At 38.2% G+C, this 26929-nt stretch overlaps 2 protein-coding genes across 11 annotated transcripts in view; one reads left to right on the top strand and one right to left on the bottom strand.

The window, feature by feature from the left end:
- Positions 1 to 20316, top strand: part of CAST (calpastatin) — a 124996-nt gene extending 104680 nt beyond the window's left edge. For 5 of the 8 annotated variants that reach the window (XM_061189467.1, XM_061189472.1, XM_061189470.1 and 2 more), the window contains 10 exons: positions 416 to 466; positions 639 to 710; positions 1786 to 1884; positions 3563 to 3670; positions 4902 to 4994; positions 6686 to 6730; positions 7156 to 7248; positions 8611 to 8682; positions 17423 to 17488; positions 18391 to 20316. In XM_061189467.1, coding sequence (XP_061045450.1) covers positions 416 to 466; positions 639 to 710; positions 1786 to 1884; positions 3563 to 3670; positions 4902 to 4994; positions 6686 to 6730; positions 7156 to 7248; positions 8611 to 8682; positions 17423 to 17473 — 684 coding nt within the window. In that variant the 3' untranslated portion in view covers positions 17474 to 17488; positions 18391 to 20316. The remainder of the gene's footprint in view (positions 1 to 415; positions 467 to 638; positions 711 to 1785; positions 1885 to 3562; positions 3671 to 4901; positions 4995 to 6685; positions 6731 to 7155; positions 7249 to 8610; positions 8683 to 17422; positions 17489 to 18390) is intronic. The other 3 variants (XM_061189471.1, XM_061189473.1, XM_061189475.1) reach the window with 1 other exon arrangement.
- The window catches only part of ERAP1 (endoplasmic reticulum aminopeptidase 1), a 33449-nt gene continuing 26786 nt past the window's right edge, over positions 20267 to 26929 (bottom strand). For all 3 annotated transcript variants that reach the window (XM_061189464.1, XM_061189465.1, XM_061189466.1), the window contains 3 exons: positions 26681 to 26821; positions 26053 to 26134; positions 20267 to 22042 (listed from right to left, as the gene is read on the bottom strand). In XM_061189464.1, the coding sequence (XP_061045447.1) occupies positions 21887 to 22042; positions 26053 to 26134; positions 26681 to 26821 (379 nt within the window). In that variant the 3' untranslated portion in view covers positions 20267 to 21886. The remainder of the gene's footprint in view (positions 22043 to 26052; positions 26135 to 26680; positions 26822 to 26929) is intronic.

Below are 26929 nucleotides of genomic sequence, written 5' to 3' on the forward strand. Positions count from 1 at the left end.
TAACCAGCTTTTTCCAGGCAACTTGTGCAAAGCCCACTCCCCAGGCAGGTGAGGGTCTCATCCCCGTGCTCCCTCAGTGTCCTGTGCACTGTCACAGCCCCATGTGCCACGCACTACAGTAACTGTTCACGTGCTCTGCCTACACTAGTGTGGGCTTCTGAGGTTGGCAAGCCACGCTCAATCCGTTTGCAGCCCCCGTGCCTAGGGAATGCCCAATGTGTGCCAGCTGTTTGTTGACATGAGCTAATCAGAGGATATTTCCTGGTGAGAGAATCTATTTCCTGAAATGATGAATCAAATTTGTAATGTACAGTATCATCAGGTATAACCTGTCGACCTCTTATAATGTTTACAAGGTGCATACTTAGGATACACGTGAGATGACTCAATGCCATGTTTTTGTCCCCCTGCATAGGATAAAGATGGAAAACCACTACTGCCAAAAGAGCCCAAGGAACCACTCCCAGTAAGCAAGCCAGTTTTCTCTGAGTGTATCTCTCTCCTTTGGCCCTGATGATTAATTCAGGGAGGGCATAGCTTTCTGTGGAATGAGTTGATCAGCATATAAACAGTGACAACATTTTGAAGAGGAGACTGATGAGGTGGTGTTTGTTGATACATTTCCTGGTTCTTTGCAGCCCTTGAGTGAAGACTTCCTCCTTGATGCTTTGTCCAAGGAATTCGCCGTTCCCCCAAGCACTTCATCTCTTGTAAGTCTTCTGAGATTCCTGGTTTTATTTCCTTACTTTTAGGGTAGCAGAAATAAATGGAAACTTGTGACTTAGAATCTGATGTGGGAGCTGAGGAAACAATCACAAAATTAATGGCCCTCAACCCACTGTAGCCATAAAAAATGTGTTCCATCATGAAATATTGGTCCGGCACAGTGGATGTTTTCGACAGTGTAACTAATTGAACCAATGAGCTTGCACTCTATCAAGTATACCTATGAAAAGAGAATTTAAAATTGAGTTGTCCAATACATTTGAAAAATAAATGCATAAAAATATGAAAAAGTACTGAAAAGCATTTTTCAGTATTTTTAGGGAAGATTAACCCAACTAAACACCAGGATTTATTAACAGGAATGACAAAAAATACAGTTCTGATTCAGAAAGCGAAGCCACAGGCCAATGGGAAAAAAATCCAGGAATGAACATAAATGACAGATTTAGTGTTTCTTTCTTTAAAATGAGAAAAGAAATCATTATTTCAGAAAGATTCTAGAATAATACACCATTTAACATTAAAAAAAAATGATACAACTGAAACTTCTTCATCCCATATACCAAGTATTAAAGCAATAGTAGCACATAATTTTATACCTAATACATGGCCATGGGAGACAGGCATGGCCATTCGTTGCTTGTGGCACTGTGAATTTCTAGCAACTTTGAGAGGGCACTTGGCAGAATATAGCCAGCACCATAAAAAGAGCCACTTCTAGAACTTATTCAGAGCAATTAATTACAAAGAAGAAAGCTGAAAACTCCAAACAACCTAAACGTGCAACAAGAAATGTATAAACTATAAAACTCTAAATCAGTAGCTTATTGAACATTTAGGATAATAAATGGGAATAGGAAATTGTAAAAAATAATGCTATGGAATAGGACGTAGAATAAAAATGGCTCTTAAGATGCTGTGTTGCTGTGCTTCCATTTGGATCAAGAGAAAAACAATCAAAAAGCTATACTGAGAGTTGTATTTAAGAGATGGTATGTGGGCATAATTTGCATACACCATATTACTGGTCAAAAATCTTTGTTTGTTTTCTTACAAAAGCAACTTGAAGATGCTAAACTTTCAGCTGTCATCTCTGAAGTGGTTTCCCAAACCCCAGCTCCAACCACCCACTCTGCAGGTCCACCCCCAGACACTCCGGTAAGCAACAGAGTTTATGAGTACTTTTTTCAGCAGCAACAAAAAGGAGAAAGAAAATAGGACTCCTCCTCAGAGTAAATGAAAATCAACAAAATTGTTAGGAAGAACAGGTACCTTCCGTTTCAGAAGAGATAAGACTGGTGAGACAGGGAGATGACAGAGAATATCTAAAATGATTAAATATATAAAACAATGTATGTGAAAGTATTTTAAACACAGTGAAGGAGCTTAATATTATCGTTGCTTTATTAGAATTGAAGTGCAATAATGTGCATTGTGTATATGTTCAGATTAGATTTTAAAAAATTATTTAGCTTTCCTGATAATTGATGTTCTCCTCCTTTATATTTTTCCTGATCCATGCTATAAATACTACTCATTATTTAACCTCAAGTTTACTTTAAGGAATTGCTCAGTGTTTGAGCTTCTCTCTGCCCACAAAATTCACAAACTCCTAATGGAATAGCATTGTTTTCCTCCCATTCACACCAGTAAAAACTTGTCATTTTCATGCTAGTAATAGAAAAACCTCAGTGTCAATATTGTTTTAATTATTTACATGTTCTGAGGCAAGACTGTGGGACCAAAGCTTTTCCAGACTTCCTTGATTGATTTTCTTTGCAGTACCAAATTAATTATACATTATCCAGGAGACCACGGCACATCAAAAGACAAAGAGATCGCCCTAAACCAGATCCCCATCTCCTTGGTTGAGAAGAAGTGCCTCATTTGCTAGTTGGAGATGAAGTAGCTTTAGTGAAGTCAGCTATGCTTCCTTTCCTTTTGATGAAGCATCAAAGCTTACTTAGTGCTGTACTCTGAGATTCTGACTGAATTTTCATCCTGTTGGGTTAATGTGGGATCATCTGAGAATATCCAGAGGCACAAATGACAAAGCCCAGACCCAGCTGTGGGTAGCACCACCATTAGCTGCTATAATCCTGGGCTCTAATGAAGCACTTGAAACCAGTAAAATGCCCTCTCTCCATTTGTCTATGTGTGTGTCTGTGTATGTACACACACCCGCAATGACAAAAGTCCCTGTGCAACAGAAAGGAAGGCTGCCATTTACACTTCAATTCTTAATACTCAGATTCTAGGGGCCCCTGTGATTGAGGCTATTAATAAACATCCACAATCAAAAGCCTTTTTGCCTTTCACAGGTATGTTTTAGAATGACACCTTTCCCATCACTTTTCCCATCAGAGTTTCTAGCGTTAGTTAATATTTTATTTGAAGATATCATTAAAACTAGGTATAAATCTTTATTTACAGGAATACACTTGGGAATCAAAGAGTAAACTAAGCTATCATAATTCATGTGACTTTTCTTCGCCGGAACATACTGTTGTTACATATATTGAAAGCATCATAAGACATATTTTCTAGAAAAATCAGGCCAGGAACCCCATCTTTTTAGGGAGGGACCTATCTTCTCGGAAGAGAAAGACATCCAGGGGTGGGGCAGGGTAGACAGGTGCAGACAGGTGCTGAGAGTGAAAGATGAGGGAGAAAGAGCACCAAGCCAGGATCGCCGATCCAGTGCCTCTACCCACCTGCCGATCTCCCTGGTGACAACCCCATAAGCTTATAGAAGTCTTAGTGGCAGTGTCAGGGCTGCACTCCAACAGGTGACCTGATTTGGCTAACCAGTGACTGATTCAGATTTACTTTTTAGCGGAGTGACGACAAAGAACTTGACGATGCCCTGGATCAACTTTCTGACAGTCTCGGGCAAAGACAGCCTGATCCAGATGAGAACAAACCCCTAGAGGATAAAGTCAAGGTAAAAGAAAAAAAAAATCATTAATAAGTGAAAATTGAAAGTTTTTATAGCACAGAATACCCTACTCTCCACACAAAGGGGAAAAACCCGCTCTGACTTTGCCTGGAGTCAGTGAACAGTTGGATAACTTCAGCCTAATTTTTTCCTACTCCGTGGTCTATGTGGTGTCTCTTTCCTCTCTGAGGTCTGTGCTATGGCACAGATTCAGGCAAACGTCCTGTTTGTGAGGCTAGACTTTGTGATGATGGAAAAGCACAGCCCTGCTTTGTTAATTTTATTCTCTTCCCACATTTTTTCTTGGTTGTATCTGGCAGTAAGTTTATCACAACTTGTGTTACACAAGTTGTGTAAATGTAGTGGCAGAGGCTTCCCTAGCAGTCGTCCCTGCTATCGAAACTAACTGCATTGGACCAGGAGTTCAGCACCACAGAGGTGTCCACAAGGCGCAGACTCTTAACGCTATATATCTTGTACAACATGTAGAAGTACTTATTTATACTTAATATTCAGTACTTAACAGTCCATTTAGCTTGGAACCAGAAAGGTAACATGCCACACAAATCCATGTCTCAAAGACAGGGCATTTCAAAGAAAGAATCCTTAGGTCTCGATTCAACCATTGTCATAGGAATATCGAGGTGAACTTAACCTGTATTTGAAAAATGAAATTATAATGATGCAGAAAAATAAAATCTGTACCCCACCCCTGGGGTGGGGGCTGTTCCTGAATCCAGGACCGAGAGACCAGCCACGCCCACTAAGGCACGGATGCTGGGAGGTGGGTACCGCTTACTCAACAGCACGTCCCTTCAGATTTGCTCCTGTCCTGGTCCTTCAGGGCTCCTTATAAAGAATCAAAGTTGTAAATAGTACCTCTTAAGTGCCAAGGTACAGCAACTCGATTTTTTTATTTAAAAAGTGAAACAGTGAAAGATATTTCATAACCTTGGGTTTTTATCTCCTTCCATGATTTCTGAAGATAATTATTTAATCATTTATTTCCATTTAAAATACAGGTAGAAAATTCACAGGTGTGGATTGACAAACAGAAGCACTGGGTTTACTTGTTTCCATCAACTGAAAGTCTGTTGTTCTCTCGCTTACAAATTTAAAAGAGACCCTATTTTTTTGCCTCAGAAAAGTCCAGTAAATGCTGAATGCTGCATTTTAGAATGTACTCTCCAAGTGAAGGCAGAACTGAATCGTAATTATATATGTTCAATGTTTACAGGAAAAAGTGAAAGCTGAACACAGAGACAAGCTGGGAGAAAGGGATGACACCATCCCACCTCAATATCAACATCTCTTGGATGATGACAAGGAGGTAAATGAGGGCAATGTCTAGGTTGGATGGATATATGCTCCAAAGCGTTTGAGATTCAAACCTCACTCACTTGAAATGAATAGAAGGTACACTGTAACAATAGCATAAAAATGTAACATGACTGATGCTTTTAATCTGTCCTCACTGAGCAGGCTGTCTAGAATTCTGTTTAATATTTATTTGAGCCAGTATTGTTGGATGTTTACTGTGCTGGGCACTGTGGCACAGAGAGTTGAATAATGTTCACTCACTCACTGATGCTTAACAGTGCTTCTGTGGCATGTACATATATGAATTCTCCTTGCAAGAAAAGGCTATAAAAAGAATGATATTTGTAATCTTGACTGAAGCAGAGTTTCTCTGGTGAAGGAGAACAGAAAAAGAGCTAGTATCGGAATAATTCACAGGGCAAATACGACCCCTCCAAGACCTGCTGTCTCTCTTTCAGAGACACCTGAAACACCACCTGTGCTGTTGAGAGTGAAGACAGGCAAAACCATATTCCCAATCAATCACAAGTCCTATTTCTCTATCTAAATGCACTCTGTCAAGAAGTCTCTGTCTTTGTCTCTAACATGGAAGCCAGTTTCTCTTAGGTCAACCTGGTCTGCACCCTACCCTTTCCTATTTGGCTCTTAGTTGCAAGTCCATTAGATGTTAAATAACCCTTTCCAGGTCTGTTCATCCAATAGAAATAAGGAAGTGTAAATTACATCTTTCTCTTTCTGTACTGATGCATGTGAGGGTTTGATGACTGTGGTTTATAGAATATTATCAGCTGCAGTGTCTTCTGTTACAGGTATCAATTCTCCTTGCTTGTGTCGAGTATTCACAATAGCAGCTGTGCATCCTGCTAGAATCCTCCCTGCTTTGATAGTCCCATGTGACTCTGCTGTATTCTCTAGGAAATGTATTATTTAGTATCCTTGCCTTTGCAGATGGCAAAAATCCCTGATGAGTTGTCCTTGTAATCCTCACTGAAAAAATCTATCTGTAGACCATTCCTTTCCGAGTGTAATAAGCTATAGTAGATAAGCATATAGTAAATTAGTAAATAAGACATAAAAACACAAGTTACTTTTTGTAACATTTTAACTAAAACTATACAATGACAAAGTTGCTAAAATAGTGTTTCTTTCACTTCCAGGAACAGACTCACCCTTGCATTTTCTCCAAAGGCTACTGAAATAGTTAGTTACAGGGTAGTCCTTTAGCAAAGCTGGTGAAGAAATAACAGGGACACAGGTTTATCAGTTATGCAAATCTATACAGTCATCCCTTGGTGTCCATGGGGCATTAGTTCCAGGACCCCCAGATACCAATGTCTGAGGATGCTCAAGTCCCTTATATAAAATGGCATAGTATTTCCATGTAACCCTACACACATCCTCCTCTATACTTTAAATCATCTCTAGATTACTTAGAATACCTAATACAATGTAAGTGCCATGTAAGTAGTTGCCAGCATGTGGCAAATTCAAATTTTGCTTTTTGGAACTGTCTAGAATTTTATTTCCCTAAATATTTTCGATCTGCCGGTTGGTTGAATCTGCCAATGCAGAACCCACAGATGCAGGGGGCTGACTGAACTCCATTTCAAGTCACTGGATAAGAGATTATATAAATACTGACTACACCTAAGTAAACCTTTACAAAAATTTGTTTAACCAATAGTCTGCTTTGTTTCTAAGGGCAAATCAGCGACGCCACCTACAAAGAAACCCGAGGCATCAAAGGTAAATACCGTAGCTGCGTATTTCCATAAAAAAGATTTTTTTAAACTCTAGCTGCGACTTTTACATTTTAGAAATCTGAAATTCACTGAATGCCTACCTTGTGCTTGGTGTGATGCCAAGGCATGTGTGTAAGAGTGTATTATTTCTGTCTTCCCAAGAGCCATTCAAGCTAGGCAGTTCCATTTTCCAGGTTAGAAAATCGAAGCTCAGAGAATACTAAGCAACTTGTATAAAACAGTAGAAGAAAATAGAGCTGTCAAGATTTTCCTGTTTTAATATCTCTTCTGTAATACACTAGTCTGTTAGGAAAAGAATGTCAGCAAGGTTTTATATTAAACAATATTTTCAGGGATGTGGGGAAATGTCCTATGTAGCATCTTTGCCTTGTGCTTCTTCCCTGATGGTTATTTCTGTTAAAATCTCAGAAACCTGCAGATGCCCAAGACCCCATTGATGCCCTCTCAGGGGACTTTGACAGCTGTCCCTCAACTACAGAAACCTCAGAGAACACAGCAAAGGTACTGTGCTTTTTCATATTGACTTTCTTTGAATGTCTATGTACACATACACACACACATATACATATATAATACATATATATAATTTTATACTGTAAAATAAACTGATTAATGCCATCGAGAACTTGAAAAGAAAAAAATTCTATAATTCTGCTGCTCCACATACACTATTATTTGGTATATTTCTTACCTTTTTCCATTTGTATATTTTACACAGTTGTACTTATTGTCCACATATAATACATTGCGTAACATTATTTCATAAATGTTTTCCATGTTGCTTTATAATCTCCATAGCTACCATTTTTGATTGCCACACTATATTGTTGTACAACAGTAATGCTTTCTCTGTGTTCATTTAAAATGAGAGCAGTCCCTCACTATATACCATGCCCCTTGCCCTCTGGGGCTTCCTCCCCTTTTCTGCCCAGAGCAGCTGGCTGACCCTCCTACTCACCTCTCAGGGCCCAGTTCAAACATCAGCTTCTCCTGGAAGACTTCCCTGTCTGCTTCTCCCTTCGCAGATCAGGGATGTCGCCTATGTGCCCTCTCTGCACTGTGGGTTACCTGTCACATGTGCCTCACACCACTGAGCTGCATGCTGTATACAGCAGTGATGTGTCTGGTACCTCTGTGCTCAGCATTAGCAAAATGCCTGGTACATAGCAGGTGCTTAAAATGTGATCAAAAGCAAATGAAAAAAATGTGTAATCCATCAAATAGAGGGAAAAGTGAAATGAGTACCCTTCATTGTTATTTCAGAAGAATTAAAATTGCACATCTCTTTGCTATTGTTTTGGCTGTTATTAAACAAACAAATCTATCTCCCAATCAATCAGTCACTGAATTGTCAGTCTTCCCCATCTTGGGTGATTTAATTTCTAGACCACATCAGCATCCTATTTCTCACTCCTGGAACTTCATATATAATGCCTTTCTGGTGAATGGACTTTATTTTTGTATGTGACTTGCCCCAGCTCTCTCTGGTTGTTACATTCTCTCTCTTCCATAACACTGAAAACAGTGTGCTGTTGGCACATAAAAACCAATCCTGATAGAAACAAGCTCTGTTTTGGTGAGCAAAATACAGTCCGGGTGAACCAGGCATCATGGAAATTGGCAGAGCATCAGTGTAACTCACCTTTTCCTCATTTTTATCCTTTTTACCCCCTACCTTGAACATCTCTGTGCACTTTCACTGTTGTTCGAAAAATCATGACTAAAATACTCAATTTTCCATTATTTAAATTGGAGATTCCAGGCTACTAAAAAGAATAGTCTGGATTGATTTGATTGCAGCACCAGTTAATTGCTAGATGGAGTGTTGATAGCAAGATCCTCATTACATTTACTTTGCTTTAGGACAAAGACAAGAAGACTGCTTCCAGCTCCAAAGCACCCAAGAATGGGGGTAAAGCAAAGGATTCTGCAAAGGTAAACTGAAGAGGAAATAGACTACAAATTAGCTTGGCAATTACATCGAGTGGTGTATCCCTAGTCATTTAGTTTCTGATTGTGATCTATTTAGAATAAAATAATTTTTAAACACTATCTATCTATCACCTAGCATGTCTTGGTAAAGAAATTGAAGTTTTAGAGACATTTATTTTTTAAAGTAACTGGTACTTAAGAATGTTCATTCAGCTTTCTAAACACAATTGAAGTTTCCTACATTCCTAGCCCTTGTCACACAAAGTTCCACTGTCAGCTGTGCTAGTCTGGAATGAGTGCAGGCCCTCTCCCCTTCATCAGACCCCACAAACCTCATGCTCTCTTGTAGCTACTTTCCCTCACTGTATGCAGATAGCCTTGCCTTCTACTTCAAGAGAAAATTGAGGCTGCCTTGCAGAAAATAACCAAGATCCCCTTCCTACCTGCCTCCCAACAAACCCTCTCCCCTCTTGCCCTGCAGCCCCTTCTTTCTCTCAGGGGGGTCAATAACTCTCTCTGGTATCTTTGTCTCAATTCTTTTCCCTTGTAGTACAAACAAACATATTCGAATTCTTTCATAACTTCAAAAGCCCTATTTCCCTCCATCCCTTCACCTCCTCAAAAGATTTGTCTCTATGACCCTGCTTCCTCTTCTTGAGCTCTGCCCGAGAACAGCAATGACATGCTGGTTGCTGTATCGTTGGTACCTTATCAATCCTTAGTTTACGTGATCTCTCGAGTATGCTCTTGGGCATCAGAGTTGATGCTATAATGGACTGAGACTTCGGGGAATGTTGGGATGGGTGAATCTATTTTATACCTTCACCTCTCCAAAACCCAGACTGCCACTTCCTACTCCACATTTCCGCTTGGATAAACATTGACAGTACAGATCCATATACTATATTTCATCAAATCTAAATCACCATCATCAGTTATATATCATCATTAAGAAAAAGTGTCAACAACTTGATTATGATGTTATTCATCATAACAACCAGCAAATTAAGACATGTTAAAATATGTGTGTGTGTGTGTGTGTGTGTGTGTGTGTGTGTGGCAAGGGAGGTGACACCACCAGGGAATGTGGTTTATATAAATCTTGGAACATGGAAGTAGTATATGAAATTGAGACGATCTTACAGTTTCTGTGATTCAATCTACTCACATTAAATACTAGTAGTCTTTCCTCCCAGGTGGTATCTAATTTTTCACGTTGCTCTAGAAAGCAAAACTAAGACTAATGAGTAGAAGTTATAGGGTCTGGTTTCTTAGAGTTGGGCATTAATTCAGCACAACACTTGGAAGTTTCCTATTATTAAAATTACTCAAACTGTGGCCAGGGAAGGAATGGAAATTGGATTAGAAAACTTCTAGGTCCCCTCCAATTCTAAAAACATAGGATTCAAATGGTTATGACAATGATCCCAAGTATAATGAGAAATAAAAGGTACAGGTTTAAAAACAATAGTCCAGCTGAATCAAAACTCTTAAAAAACAAGATAGTGAGTTCCAGTTCAAGACGGTGATGTAAAGAAGATCCTCAACTCACCTTGTCCCATGGAAGCACCAGATCTACAACTGCATATGTGACGATTTCCTCTAGGAAAAAAACCCCCAAATTATCTGTGTGACTCCTGTTTATCTGGCAAATGAGAGAAGGCTGGCATCAAAGAGGGTAGGAGAGGCTGGGACACAGTCTCAACATAAACTCCACCCCAACACAGCAACTGACCGTCAGGAGTGAACTCAAAACTCAGAGCTTCTCCCTGCAGATCAAAAAAATTGAAGCCCACATCAGCACCCAACCTTAAAGACCCCCTGAGAAATGAGCCCCCAAAACACCTAGCTTTGAAAGCCAACAGAGCTTGCGTCCAGAAGACCCACAAGGCTATAGCAAACTGAGAAACAGTTCTTAAAGGGCTTGTGAGCTCTGACTCATCTGCCCACCCCAAAGCAATCAGAGATACAGTTCTTGGCCAGCTACCATCCCCAGAGTACTGCACAGAGAGCAGACTAAAACATACCCCCAGTCTTTCTGTGTAAGAGGCCTACTTGCTTGTCCTGGAGCTTTGGCCTGAGGGGCAGGCTTCCAGTGTGGCACACATCTAGACACCTACGGATGTGCTCTTAGGAACTGTAAGCTGGTGCTCACCATCTTTGTGCTGTTTCTCCACCTCGCTCCAGGTCACCAGCATCTCCCAGAAAGGGGGCTTATACACTCATCTAGAGGCCCAATTTTTGTAACTGCCACCCAGGGGACACTTGCTGATCACCTGGCTCTGGTAGCCAGCAGGACTTATGCTTGTGGTCCATCCTACAAGACTATATATATTTATATATTTTAAAACCTGCTACCTGAGGGACTGGCTTCCATTCAGCCTGAATCTAGGTGCTGAGATTCTCCCCTTTGGGACACTGACAGATCTTAGCACACCCTCAACTACTGTGAACCACTGAAAATAAAATAGGCTGCTTGAACACTTACAATGTTTTGAGAGATGATCAAGAGTTAGGGCAGGGTTTAACAGTAAGGTTCATCTCCTACATGAGGCCACTCCTTTAAGACTGGGAGAGGTGGTTGTTTTATGTAATGCACAGAAACAAACACAGAGAGTCAAGGAAAATGAAGAAACAGAAGAGTATGTTCCAAACGATTAAAACCTCATGATGAAAATCTTAATGAAGTGATTTACCTGATGAGTTCAAAATAAGTCATAAATTTGCTCACCAAACTTGGGGGAGGAATGGATGAACACAGTGAGAACTTCAACAAAGAGATAGAAAAAATAGAAGAAAGTAACAAATAGAAGCCACAGAGCTGAAAAATACAATAACTGAACTGAAAAACACACTAGAGGGGTTTAACAGCAGACTAGAAGAAGCAGAAGAAAGGATCAGTGAACTCAAAGACAAAGCAATGGGATTCACCCAATCAAAGCAGCAAAAAGAAAAAAAAATGAAAAAACAAAAAGTAAAGATAGCTGAAAGGACTTATGGGACAACATCATACAAACCAACACAGACAACCATTTGCCTTACAGGAGTCCCAGAAGGAGAAGTGAGAGAGAAAGGGACAAAGAACTTATTTGAAGAAATAATGGCTAAAACTTTCCCTAACATGAGGAAGGCAACAGACAACCATATCCAGGAAGCCCAGAGGCTTCCAGGTAAGAACCCAAAGACACCCATATCAAAGACACATTACAATTAAAATATCAAAAGTTAAAGACAAGGAGAGAAACTTAAGTGAACCAAGAGAAAAATAACTTTTTACATACAAGGGAACTCCCTCAAGACTCTCAGCAGATTTTCAGCAGAAACTTTGCAAGCCATAAAGGAGTGTCATGATATATTCAAACTGCTGAAAGAAAAAACTTCCAAGAATACTCTTCTTGGAAAAGTCATTCAGAATTGAAGGAAAGAGCAAGTTTCTCCAGTAAGCAAAAGCTAAAGGAGTTCATCACCACTAAACCAGCCTTACAAGAAATGTTAAAAAGACTTCTTTAAGCTGGAAACGGTGCTAATTAGTAACAGGAAAACATATCAAAGTATAAATCTCACTGGTAAAGGTTAACATACAGTAAAATTCAGAATAATCTAATGTTGTAAAGCTGGTGGATTAATCACTTATAAAGCTAGTATGAAGGTTAAAAGACAAAAGTAGTAAAAAATAACTATAATTATAATAACTAATTAAGGGATACACAAGATTAAAAGATGTAAAATGGACATCAAAAACATAAAATGGGGGTGGGGGAGTAAAAATGTAGAGCATTCAAACATAAGTTGTTATTGACTTAAAATATAAACGTAAGTTGTTATATGTAAGCTTCATGGTAACCACAAAGTAAAAACCTATAGTAGATACACAAGAGAGAAAGAGAAAGGAACCTAAGCATACTACTATAGAAAATGATCAAATCACAAAAGAGAGCAAGAGAAGAAGGAACAAAGGAACTACAGAACAGCCAGAAAATAATTAATAAAATGGTAGTAAGTACATACTTATTAATAAATACTTTAAAAGTAAATGGGCTAAATTCCTCAATCAAAAGACAGAGTGGCAGAAGGGATAAAAAAGCAAGATGATCTATATGCTGCCTACAGGAAACTCACTTCAAATTTAAGGACAGACTGAAAATGAAGAGATGGAAAAAATATTCCATGCATATGGAAACCAAAGCAAAGCTGGGGTAGCTATACTTACATCAGACAAAATAATCTTTAAAACAAAAACTGTAATAAGAAACAAGAAGAACATTAAATAATGATAAAGGGGTTGATGCACAAGAGGATTTAACATTTGTAAATATTTATGTACCCAACATAGGAATGCCTAAATATATAAAGCAAATATTAACAGATCTAAGGGGAGAAATGGTAGGGGACTTTAATACCCCATTTTCATCAACTGATAGATCATCCAGACAGAAAATCAATAAGGAAACATTGGCCTTAAATGACATGTTATAGCAGTTGTACTTAATAGCTATATACAGAACATTTGATCCAGAGCCACAGAATACACATTTTCCTCAAATGTACATGGAACATTCTCCAGGATATATCATATGTTAGGCCACAAAACAACTCTTAATAAATTTAAGAAGACTGACATCATATCAGGCATCCTTTTTACTACAATGGTATGAAACTAGAAATCCATTATAAGAAGAAAAATGGAAAATTCACAAACATGTGGATTTCATAAACAATATGCTACTCAACAACCAATGAATGTTAAAGAAGAAATCAAAAAAGAAATTAAAAAAATACCTTGAGACAAATGAAAATGAACACACAATATACCAAAATTTATGGGATCCAGAAGAAGTAGTTCTAGGAGCGAAGTTTATAGTGATAAATGCCTACTTCAAGAAATCAGAAAAATCTCAAACAACCTAACTATACCTCAAGGAACTAGAAGAATAACAACAAATGAAGCCCAGAATCAGTAAAGGAAAGGAAATAACAAAAATCAGAACAGAAGTAGATGAAAGAGATTAAAAAGACAATAGAAAAGATAAATAAAACTAAGAGATGTTTTTTTGAAAAGATAAAATTCAGAAAACCTTTAGCTAGGCTGACCAGAAAAAAATAAAAAAGAGGACTCAGATAAAATCAAATGAAAAAGGAGACGTTACAACTGATACCACAGAAATACAAAGGATCATAAGAGACTGCTATGAACAATTATACACCAAATATTGGACACCCTGAAGAAAGAAACATACACCTACCAAGACTGGATCATGAAGAAATAGAACACATGAAAAGACCATTACTAGTAAGGAGATTGAATCGGTAATCATAAACCTCCCAACAAACAAAAGTCTGGGATCAGAGAACTTCACTGGTGAATTCTACCATACATTTAAAGACTTAAAACCAATCCTTCTCAAACTCTTCCAAAAATAGAAAAGGAGGGAATACTTCCAAACTCATTTTACAAGGCCACCATTATCCTGCTACCAAAACTAGGCCAGGGAACCAGAAGAGAAAATTACAGGCCAATATCCCTGATGAAAATATATGTATAAAATCCTCAACAAAATATTAGCAAACTGAATTTGACAGTACATTAGAAGGATCATACACCATGATCAAGTAGGATTTATTCCAGGGCTGCAAGGTGGTTCAACATCCACAAATCAGTCAGTGTGATGATATACCACATTAACAAAATGAAGGATAAATATCATATGATTATCTCAATAGATGCAGAAAAAGATCTGAAAACCCACATCCATTTATGGTAAAAACTCTCCACAAAGTGGATATAGAGGGAACATACCTCATCATAATAAGGGCCATACATAACAAGCCCACAGCTATCATCATACTCAACGGTAAAAAGATGAAAACTTTTTCTCTAAGATCAGGAAAAAGACAAGGATACCCACTCTTGCCACTTATTCAACATAGTATTGGAAGTCCTAGCCACAGCAATTAGGCAAGAAAAAGAAATTAAAAGCATTCAAACTGGAAAGGAAGAACTAAAACTGTCACTATTTGCAAAACTGACATATTATATAAAGAAAACCCTAAAGACTCCACCAAAAACTGTTAGAACTAATAAACAAATTCAGTAAAAGTGTAGGATACTCTTTCTAGACACTAATAACAAACTATAAGAAGGAGAAATAAACACATATATGCCATTTATAATGGCATGAAAAACCCTCAGAATAAATTTAACTGAGGTGAAAGACCTATCCAATGGGAATTATAAGACAGTGATGAAAGAAAGTGAAGAAGACATAAATAAATAGAAAGTTATTCCATGCTCATAGATGGAAAAAAATATTGTTAAAATGTCCATACTACCCAAAGCAGTCTACAGATTCAATACAATCCCTATCTGTATTCCAGTGACATTTTTCATAGAAACAGAAAAAACAATCCTAAAATTTGTATGGAACCACCAAAGACCCCAAACAGCCAAAGTAATCTCAAAAAAGAAAAAGGTGGAGGCATCATGCTCCCTAATTTCAAACTATATTACAAAGATATAGTAATCAAAATAGTATGGTATTGGCATAAAAACAGACACATAGATCAATGGAACAGAATAGAGAGCCCAGAGAACTCCCTGGCAGTCCAGTGGTTAGGACTCTGCGCTTTCACTGCCGAGGGCATGGGTTCAATCCCTGGTCAGGGAACTAAGATCCTGCAAGCCGCACGGCACAACCGAAAAAAAGAGAGAGAGAGAGACAGCCCAGAAATATGGTCGATAATTAATGATAAAGGAGCCAAGAATATACAGTGGGGAAAGGACAGTCTCTTCAATAAATAGTGTTGGGAACTGGACCTCTATCTCAAACCATACACAAAAATTAACTCAAAATGGCTTAAAGACTTGAATATAAGATCTGAAACCATAAAACTCCTAGAAGAAAACATAGGCAGTAAGCTCTTTGACATCAGTCTTAATAGAGATTTTTATGGACTTGACACCAAAAGCAAAGGCAACGAAAGCACAAAAGTAAAAACAAACAAGTATAACTACATCAAACGAAAAAGCTCTGCACAGCAAAGGAAAACATCAACAAAATGAAAAGGCAACCTACTGAATGGGAGAAAATATTTGCAAATCATATATCTGATAAGAGATTGGTATCCAAAATATATAAAGAACTAATACAACTCAACAGCAAAAAAAAATCCAAATGAAAAACTGGGCAGAGGATCTAAATAGACAGTTTTCCAAAGAAGACATACAGATAGCCAAGAAGCATATGAAAAGGTGCTCAACATCACTAATCATCAGGGAAAGTGCACTACTGGTAGGAATGTAAATTGGTATAGTCACTATAGAAAACAGTATGGGATTCCTCAAAAAATTGAAACTAGAACTACCATATAATCCAGGAATTCCACTTCTGGGTATTTATCAAAAGAAAATGAAAACTAACTTGGGGACTTCCCTGGTGGTCCAGTGGTTAAGACATTGCCTTCCAGTGCAGTGGGGGCAGTTTCAATCCCCAGTTGGGGAGCTAAGATCCCACATGCCTCGCAGCCAACAAGCCAAAACATAAAACAGAAGTGATATTGTAACAAATTCAATAAAGACTTTAAAAATGGTCCACATCAAAAAAATCTTTGAAAAAAAAACTAACTTGAAAAGATATCTGCATTCCCATGTTCATGGCAGAATTATTTACAATAGCTAAGTTATGGAAACAACCTAAGTGTCCATTGATGGATGGATAAAAAATATGGTATATATATCCAATGGAATATTACTCAGCCATAAAAAAGAATGAAATCTTGCCTTTTCAACAACATCAATGGACCTCAATTGCATTATGCAAGTGAAAAAAGTCAGAGAAAGATGAAAGCTCTATGATCTCACTTATATGTAGAATCTAAAAACAAAAACATGAGCTCATAGATTGGTGGCTGCCAGAGAGGTGAGGGATGGGGAGTAGGTGAAATTGGTGAAGGTAGTCAAAAGGTACAAACTTAAAATATTTAAGTCATGGGACTGTTATGTAAAGCATGGTAATGACAGTCAATAAATACTGTATTGCATATTTGAAAGTTGCTAAGAGAGTAGATCTTTAAAGTTCTCATCACAAAAATTTTGTAACTATGTATGGTGATGGATTTTAACTAGATTTATTGTGTTATTCCACAATATTTATAAATATGGAATGCTTATGTTATACACATGAAACTAATATGTCAATTATACCTCAAAAAAAGTGAAATCCATGAAAGATACAAGAAACCAGATTGATAATTCGTTGCTCATGCCATTATATCTCAGATTAAATATTTATTATTTAATTTCTGTCATACAAAGTACATACTCAAAAAATAGAAAGCACAGTAACCCTATATGCTGAGTGGATTAGCTGCTGGGTAAGCCCCTAAGTATAAGAGAAGGATGGATCACTGTGGAATGAATGGATACCATCCATGAACACCTATGTATTTTTTTTCTTCAATTATGCTGGCCTTCAAAAAAAAAAAAAAAAAACCACAAAGTCTAGAGTAAAAAATTTAGAATCACTTAAGGTTATTTTTAGTTTATAAACTTTAAGGGGAAGAATTCAGTGTATGGGCTAAATGAGATACTTAAAAAGGACCATCTTATTTTCCCCTGCTGACTGCCATTTTTGCCCTTTTAATTCTGAAAAGCCTATTTCCTCATAAGCCTCTTCTGGTTGATCAGTTTTTGGTACTTAATCCAGAAAATAAAGAGCTCATTGATGATTTTTGCTTGTCCTTCTAGGCAAAAGAGGAAACTTCCAAGCGAAAAGCTGATGGAAAAAGTACAAGTTAAAGTTCACACTATTTGGTAAGTTTGGTGTTTGCTGTAAGTGAAGACAATTGTACTTTCTACCAGCCTGTGTGTTATAGGTGAGAGAAACTAAGTCTCCTTCTTGAGTATTTCACGTTCTCTTTATGCTATTGGCATGAAATACACATTGCAAAATCAATAGAGTAATTCCCTGTAAAGTAATAAATGGTGCTATCGGAATGTTTAAAAACATTAATCTTATAATTAAGAGCTCTTTAAGATATTAGGCCAGGCTCTTAAAGAAAATGACCATCTAAGTCTAGTTGACTCTGAAACCCAAATGCTCATGACTGCAGGTTACTGGGGCAAAGCAAAATTGGCATGTTACATCTTACAGTGAAATGGCCTTACGATATAGATATTACCCAAAATACAAACACATTGTGGAGTGAGGAGAAGTACCCCTCTAGGGTCTGATGGTAATTAGAGTTTTGAGAATAGGGCAAAGGAAAAGATTGACAACTTTTGTTCATCTTAGTCTGAGAAAGTAAAGCTCTGTGTTTGATTCTGCTGTATGGTAACTAAAGAGCTGGTATGGATGAGGGAGTCTCTGAGATCTATCTTGAGAGCTGGGCCCTTAATAACTTCAGAGAGAAGAGGTCTTATTCTAAACCATAAAAGCTTATAACCACTTGCTGCCAAAAACCTAAAAGAAATGAAAATGTAGGTTAAATTGGGTTAGGCTCTCTCACCATGAATCCACTTTTATTTCCTACAAAGAGGGAGGTATACTGATTAGAACTGCTCCCAAGATTTTCCCCAAAATTATAAAAATAAATTTCTTTTAATTTTTGACTCTCATATCTACTTTAGTAAATTCCTCCTTAAATTTATTATGCCTGTAATAAGAAAATTACATATCAAATGCTCACTGGATTTTCTTCTTTGAATTTTTCAAGGTATCCACATATAAAATCTTCAGCTGGTAGATGGTGACTTCTGAAGAACAAAAGCCTTTGACAGCAGAAAAATTTTCTGAGTGGCTTCTAGACAGCAGTATTTGTTGAGTCTTTTGACATCCTAAACATTGTTTGTTATTCTTTTCCTGAAAAGAAACTGAATTTGTCTGGTTCACCTGTGTTATTCTACTGAGTACTGATAAACTTCGAATTTTTAAAAATTGTCTTCAGTTGGGAGAGAAAGGAACTTTATATTTCTAAGAGATATATTTGATAGCTTCTTAAAGCAACACACACAAAAGGAAAAACCTTCGCAAACTTTTGCACCTTCTACCCTCAGTGCCTGTAAATCTCATTAGTATTTTCAATTTGCACTTAATTTTTTTGTTGTTAGCATTTGGAAAACAATGCTTTACATATTCTTCAGTGTTCTGATTTCTCATTACCCCTTTCCTCTTGGGCTTTTGAACTGTATTTGATGTTTCTTTGGGTTCATGTTTATAAGGCAAACATAAAATATTGTACATTGGGCACACGTCTCCTCTTGAGCTGCTAACAATAGATAACGTGGACAGACGAGGAAGCACCGCGCCCCTTTTCAGGCTGAACTCTTCTTTGCCAGAGGTTAGGACGTCAGCACAGGCCTAGTGAGACTTGACTCGAGTCAGAAGAGCAAAACGCAGACTCTGTGTCACTGCGTAGCAAGTTCCAAGAATAACAAAATCTAATTCTTAGAATACTCATATGGCTTGAACTCTGCTGGTTTACTGCATTAAGCTGGGCTTTCCAGCCTCTCTCTATAAAACCTGAGCAGCAGTTGTTTGCTTAGAGCCATTGCCACATTAGTCTTGCACTGTACAGCATGTGGCTTAATGGAAGTTGGGTTTACCAAAAACAAAAACAAACAACTTCTGCTTAAAAATAAAGAAAAAGATCTTTTTAAAATTTAAAAATCTGCTTTTCCCCCACAGCAATTTAAGAACTAGTGTCTGATATCCCACAACTTGGAATGGTTTCTCATACCTTTCTGAACGGTTTATGAATACAGCACCGGTGTCATTGATGAAATTAAATATTTATCAAAATCCCATCTTTATTTCCTGATAGTGAATGCAGGAAAAGATATCAGGTACACATCATAAAACTGATTTGGAATTCCTTGTTTTCAGAGAGCACAGCCTTCCTCAGCATCTGTTTAAACTATTTATTAGGATTTAGCAACTTCACTAAAAATAATATCACCAATACCGTCTAATGGGGTGGGAGGCAAGCAACAATAACATACTACTTATAATGCACATCCAATTTTGTTAATATGATCAAAAATTGTCTTTAAAAATCATGCATATACCTCTGAGATTTCAAACTGCATCCACTTCAAATGCTATGTCCCCATCCCATCAGAGATGCAGGCATTATTAGTCTAAATCTGGGAAATATAAGCCAGGATTATGGTGACTAAACAGACCTTTTCAAGGCACTAACAAGAAAATAAACACTTTTTCTGAGGGATTTCAATTATGTGTCTATAGGTAGTACAAAGTGGTTTTGTTTAAAAAAAAAAAAAAAGTGAAACCTTTGACATTGACAGATGTGTTTGCAAGGATATGGCTGCAGTATTACTAATTTACATGCATATATATAAGTATTTTAAAATTACATACCAAAATCCAGAGATTTAGGAAATACCTGTTAAAGTCAACATTTATTTAAGGTACTCAGAATATGCCTTTTTGTTTATTAGAAACGTCTTCAATACTTGGGTGTTTGCTAGTAATTAATGATGAGTTGAGTAAGCTACAAGATCTAAATCAGTCCTTTTTACCCATCTAATTTGGAGTAAATAACTGCAAATATTTGCTTAGAGGTAAATAACAATTTTTTATTACCAAAAAGGGTTTTGCACATTGTGTGGCAATATTGTGTCTCTTTAGAAAATGGACTTCTCTAAAAGCAAATGAAAATAGGTTCCTCAGGTGACCAAAACTGAAAACCACTATTTCCATGTTTCATTAATCAAGATATAAGATGCAATTAAAGAAAAATATTTTACATTAAAATCTTGGCTTTGTATGTTTTTTTAGAAGAAAAACACCTGGGGATGGACATTACCAGTGATTTCTGGTTTTAGTTCTCAAGCCGTTAAGCCATGCAATATGTATGAAAATGGAATTGCAAACACATTTATGTCCAGAAAAGATCCTCTATTCCATACTGTATTAGAAAAACACATTGACATTTTTCATATCATATTCCTTTATCTTAAATTTTGCAATATATTAAAAAAAAACTCATAAAAGACTTCAATTCCAATACAACACACTGTCTTCACTTAGGCTAATATAAGCAAGTATTTTCCATTTCACAATACCTTATCATTTACTAGAGACTGCAATGCCTTACTGGCAATAAGTGCCAATAACAGCTTATTTAGAGATTATAAACTAGGCCAAATAAGGAACAAGGAGAGGAAGCATCACCTACCTAAGGATCAAAAGCTCTGAGGTTCAACTTCAAATGAAAGGTTTCTCTTCTAGACCTGAATGCACTCGGCTTTTTCAGAAGAGACACTATTATTAGGGTCCTGAGGAAATAGATGGCACACTCAAATTAGGATTATCTGAGGAGGGATCTATAAAAGGTTTTTGTGGGGGGTTTTGTTTGTTTTTTGTTTTTTAAACAAAAATGTGAGCAGGATGTACAGAAACCACAGGTCCAGCCAGGACTAATTAAAGCCAGGCTCCCACTGCACCCTTCACCCTGAAGGGGTGAGAGGAGGAAGCACTTACTAGAACGCACAGATGGAGAGGGCTTGTGGGAAAGAGGGCCACCTCCCTAGAGCTGAGACCTTCGGTGGAGGCCAACCTGAGGCAACCTGCAAGGGAACCGGGGGAATAAACACCATCACCTACTCTCTCCCCAACCTCAGCTCTTATCTGCCCTCCTGGGAGGTCAACCGAAAGCCAGAGGACAGGGAAGTCTCATGATGTGGCCCTCCAACAAGTCAGCCCCTGGGCATGCAGCAAGGGAGAGAAAGGTGGAAAGCAGATCAGGGCCCTTCTGGCTCAATCACTGCCCCAGGGGTTCATGGTTCAGTAGTCGCTACTGTTCAGAGTCTTCCCAGGAGACTGACACAACAGCTTATGAATGAGAAGCCCATGGGGAGCAGGGTGTGGGGACCAGGGGTTTGGAGACCGCAGGGCTTAAGTATAAAATATAAAATAGAAGAATAAGGTACTTCACTTCTCCGTAGTAGGGAACCCACCACTTGGGTTTACATTTGGGGGTAACACCTATAATGGAACATGTGGTGGCAATAACCCCCTGATGAAAAAGTTAGCAGCCAGTCTTCATAAGAAGGGACGAATGAATAAGGAGTTGAAGGAGCAGGAAATACTTCACTGGGAGCCAAGACAACCATCTCTATTTTGAAAATATTCACATTCAATAAAATGTTGGAGATTACACATCACAGGAACCAACAAGGAACGGATTGTTACAGCAGTTCAAGCTTTTCATTTTGTAGCCACACTCTGATTTTATCAAAATTCTTATCCATCCAACGTATGTTTTCCTCAATGGTTTCAATTGTTTGTTGGACACAACGGAGCTGAGACCCATTTTCCTTCAAAGAGCTGAAGAATTCTTTTACCTTGTGAGGAAAAATTGGGTTTTTAAAATTTTGTTTTATTAAGTTACACAAATAAATTTCAGGTTAGTTAAAAGAAAACTGAAGCCAAAATTCCAGCATTTGTCAAAATTCTACATAGAAAATAGGGCCAGGTGTCTGGATACGATTATGTACATAAACTTAAGCTCTATGAAATGAGCTCATGCCTCATGATGTCAAGTTTTGTGTTTTTTCTCTGCAGCTTTTTTATTTATTCACAGTTGCCAGATTCTAAAAGACTTCACTGTTTACCGTTTCATAATTCAGTTTTAATCGCATGTATCTAATGTGTATTCTGTTATAGACACACAGATGCAAACTTAACTTTTTTAAACATAGCTGAAAAAGCAGAATGTGCAGAGTATCTTCTCTGCCAAGCAAAACAGTTTCAGCCACATACGTGCAGTCTTCCTCCATGGGCCTGGCTTTGTCTGTTACGATAGAAACACTGGGGAATGGGGTTCTTAGCAAGTTATGGTGGTAATACCCCAAACCTTGCCAAATTTTTTTATCCTAATCCACAACTGATGTATTGTTCCTTCAAGATAAAATCCACCCAAAGTTCCCCATGGTTTTAAAGAGATAAGACTATCTCCTCAAAAATATCTTTGCTATTGTTTCACCGCTGGGTACTTTATCCCCTTTAAGCTCACATGAGGAATAGGTTGGCTTTGCAACAGCATTGACCATTGTGCTACTCTGTCTCACCTTCAAGGGTTCTTAAACTTTTCCCATACACTTCACATTAATCCATCAATTTTTGATTTCGTAGACAGGAAGAAAGTCTAAGCCAAGATACATTATTTATTCAGCATGGATTCCAGACAGTTAATTCCTTAAAAATCCATGTCACAACATCATAAGTTTGGGAAAAGGAGGGGGGTAAGAATAGGCTTTTTGAAAGATCAAATTCCAATTTTAAATGATTTGGGGTTGTTTTAAAATTAAATCTCAGTAGAACTTTTCCGTGAGCTGAAGGCATGCCCTCCTGCTATAGCAACCTAGAAAACACTTAACCCGCTTCACTGTCCTGCCTTAAACTGTAGCTCAATCTACTGTTTTGTCTCTCAGAACTCAAGATTAATTAACAGGCAGTTTAAGAAGTAACTCTGGGCAATATCCTGTGATAAACCATAATGGAAAACAATATGAAAAAGAATATGTGTATGGCTGAGTCACTTTGCTATAGAGCAGAAATTAACACAACATTGTAAATCAACTATACTTCAATAAAATATATTAAAAAAAATCACTCTGGGCACTCTTCAGTCAAACCACATCAATATTTTTACTAATTGGTCAAATTAATTAATCCTGAAGGAGCCTACCATGATAGTACTGAAAAACAAGCCTGCAAGAGCTCTAACAAAGCCAGCTGTTAACCCCTGCCTGCCCTTCTACTTTTCCTGACCCAAATTTATCACTCCTGTCTTCATCTGCCTTGGGAAATTCAGCATCTCAACTGAGTACGTATTTGATTCAAACCTGCCTCCTTGAGAATATTTTCTGTGCATATGGGTAGAAAACCAGATTTATGCTACTAGTTGGTGAGTAAATGATTAACTTCTCTGGGACTAGGATTCCTCATTTGTGACACTGCAGAGCGTTGGTGAGGATGTCGTTATGTGGGTGAAGTGCAGAACCTAAAGCCCAGCAGGTACCAGGGACTCACCCTCATCCATTTCTTCATGAATATTTACTCTGGTACTTATTCATTTCTCTGGCTTAATTACTGTGCGAGACACTGAGAATGAGGCAATGAATCAGGCAAGCACCCTACCCTCATGAAGCTTACAGTCTGCCTGGGGAGACAAGCAATGAACTATGCTGACTCTATACTGCTGTGGAGAAAATAAACCGGGGCTATGATAGCAACTGGGGAGGGGGTGGCCTGCTTTCGACAGAGTGGTCTGGGAAGGTGACATTTGAGCTGGGGCCTCTAAAGAATAAAATGAACCTTTCCAGTCTAAAGTTGGGGAAAGAGCAAGCCAGGCAGAAGAAGAAAGTGCAGAGGCTTCGCGCAGGAGGAACACCTGGTGGCCCAGGAGCAGGAGAAGGCTGAGGGGCTGGAGTGGGTGAGAGAGTGAACACAGGAGCATGTGAGAAAGGGCTGGAGAGGCGGACAGGAGCCAGGTAATGACCATCTCATTCACATGGGAAGGAGAGGTTTGAGATTTCAAGAGTGACAGGCAGGGTTTCAAGAAAGGGTCAGTCGTGGGTTGGTTTTCCGTTTTAAAGGTGGAAGATGGTTTGGTATTGGCAAAGTGGCAGGAGGGAGGCCAGTTAGGAGGCTGTCACCATAGGCCGCACAAGAGGTGAGAAAGGCTTGGCCGGGGTAAGAGCAGAGAAGTGCACAGATGGGGTGTAGATGCCGGAAGCAGAGCCAACAGGACTTGGGATGAGCTCGATGTGAGGGGAAGGAAGGGCTCAGGATGACTCCTGCATTGTAAATGTCAGTAGGACACTCTGCGTTCGGACAACATCTCGGGCTCTTTCATTTACATGTCCTGCCGCAGGGTTTTTGCACCTGATGTTTCCTCTGCACACAGCACTCTCCACCTAGATATCGGCATTTCCTTCAACATCTCCTCAAAGGTCCGCGAGTCATCCCACAGAACACAGCACCATCCCCTTACCCAGTCACTCGCTCTCCTTCCCTTGCCTTATTCATCTTCAGAGCATGTAACTACCTGACATGAGTTGCTCTGTCTGTAATTGTCTGATTCCCCCAGTAAAATTTAAGCTCTATGAGGGCAGGGGCTTTGTCTATCCTGTTCATCATTGTAGCCCTGGAACCTAAAACCACACCTGCTGTAGAGTAAGAATGTAATATGTCTTGAATGAATTCATGAGAAAATAAATGAATGAACAAGATAATGAATGAACTGTTTTGTTGCTACAGACCTGGTCTGTCTGGTCCCAGCCCATGGCTGGCTCTGCTGTCATCACACAGAATATCTCTGCAGTAGACCTCACTAGAATTCAAGCTTGAATTATTATGTGCAAGTTAACTTTACAAGCCTGGGTGAGGCTACTGAAAAATTGGAGAAAAGGGTTGTGACATTTCTTTCCCATTTTCAAAGCACTCTCCATCGAGCTAGATCATGGTATAACCAGACTACACAATGGAACCACTCCTAAAAAAGTTAATATTAGGCTCTCAGCTTTTATCTAATTGTGCCATTTTTAAAACCATGTAAAATTTGTTCTACAGCTTTACTATAGAGAATATTATTATAGAAAAGCCACCGCAACAAAATGACCCATACATCATACTCCTCAAAAGTTTAAGACTGAGAGAAAAGTCTGCTTTTGTGGAAAACTTGTATGTTCCATGGTTCTCTCTTACCTGACAATAACTCATACTTTTTTCTCATCTTTCTTTGGCTGCTAGGAAGCTATGATAAACTTAGGGTACAACTGCAATAAATTATCCTCAGCACAAATCCCTCATACAATTTCCTCTTTCTGAACATTATGCAGCTTTTTGTTCTTTATTTTAGCATTATTTTATATGTGGACCTTATAAGTTGCCTAGAATTCTTTCTGAAAGTAGATGGTTCATAAGTAAGTAATAGGAAGTCATGAGCTCGAATAGTGGAGAACCTAGCTTCCAGACCTGCCTCTTTCAAAATAACTAGAGGATCACTTCAGTCACTTAAACCTCCAATAATCACTTTTAACATCCTAAACAGGGATTAAACGTCTAAAGTAATTTTTAAGCCCTAAAATTTTTAATGGCAGAGCTAAGACTTCTAAACGTGTTTGGGAAGAGGCACAGTTTTCAATGGTTTATTTGTAACTGATTTTTGCTCATGTCAAAAACACCACACTGAACAAAACACACATCCAAAAAGAACGTTTACCAAGTGACAAAACCCATTTCTAACTCATCAGGCCCTTAAAGTACTTTGCCTACCTCATACTTACTAGATAATTTATTAGATAATTGTCACTGAAGTTCAAAAAGAAAGCTTTTTATTTTTTTTTACCTCTTCAAGCCGTGCTCTTGTCGAGAATTGATTTGTTGTTCCCATTACCATGTAGGCTATGGAACTTGAGCCAAGTTCAAACCTAGAAATAGAAATTGTCAAAATGTATTGTGAAGTATTTGTTCATTCGACATGTATTTTTAAGGGCCTCATATATGTGATAGCAATTAACTAAAAAATGGTTAGGCGTGAAAAAGATAAGACGTGATCCTTTGCTCCAATGGGCTAAGATCTAGTTGTAAAAAATCAACACACCAGCCGCTGAATAAAAGATTAAGTACCCAAAAGAAAATGACAGAAGTAGTAGGTGCTACAAGAGTTAGGGCAGATGCAACAAGCGGAAGTACTAAACAGAAGACTTGCCTGAACCATGCAGGTGGCTTCTGGTAGGTCACGGGGTGCGGGAAGAGATTATTCCAGATGGAATGAAAAACTTGACCATCCAGATCCATTAGTTAGCACTGAATTAGAGTTTCATATTTTCTAAGGATATTTTAAGTACCTCTACTTCCTTTCTTCAGTCAAAAGAATCCCTTTAGATAATCACTGTTATTTTACAAACATAGCTAAAACACAGCCAGATTTAGGAATTTTTGCCAGTCACAACACAATTTTTGGCACTACTTACTTTTGTACAAGTTTATTCCAATTTTCCCTCAGAAGCTGCCAGGCCAATGGATATCCCACTGGGTTTCTGCCGATAGCTCTAAGAATATCTGGAAACTCTTGAGTTTTTATTGTATCTCCCTTAAAACTTTGTTCTAGTAGCCTAGAATGATTAAGACAAGAAGTGTTAGCAACAAAGAGGCCCTGAAAAAGTTCCAAACAACTTTAATAAAATAATTTGGGAAAGAAAAAAGCCGATCTGCCAATAATA

This window comes from Eubalaena glacialis, chromosome 4 (genome assembly GCF_028564815.1).
Source record: "Eubalaena glacialis isolate mEubGla1 chromosome 4, mEubGla1.1.hap2.+ XY, whole genome shotgun sequence".
Classification (NCBI taxonomy): domain Eukaryota; kingdom Metazoa; phylum Chordata; class Mammalia; order Artiodactyla; family Balaenidae; genus Eubalaena; species Eubalaena glacialis.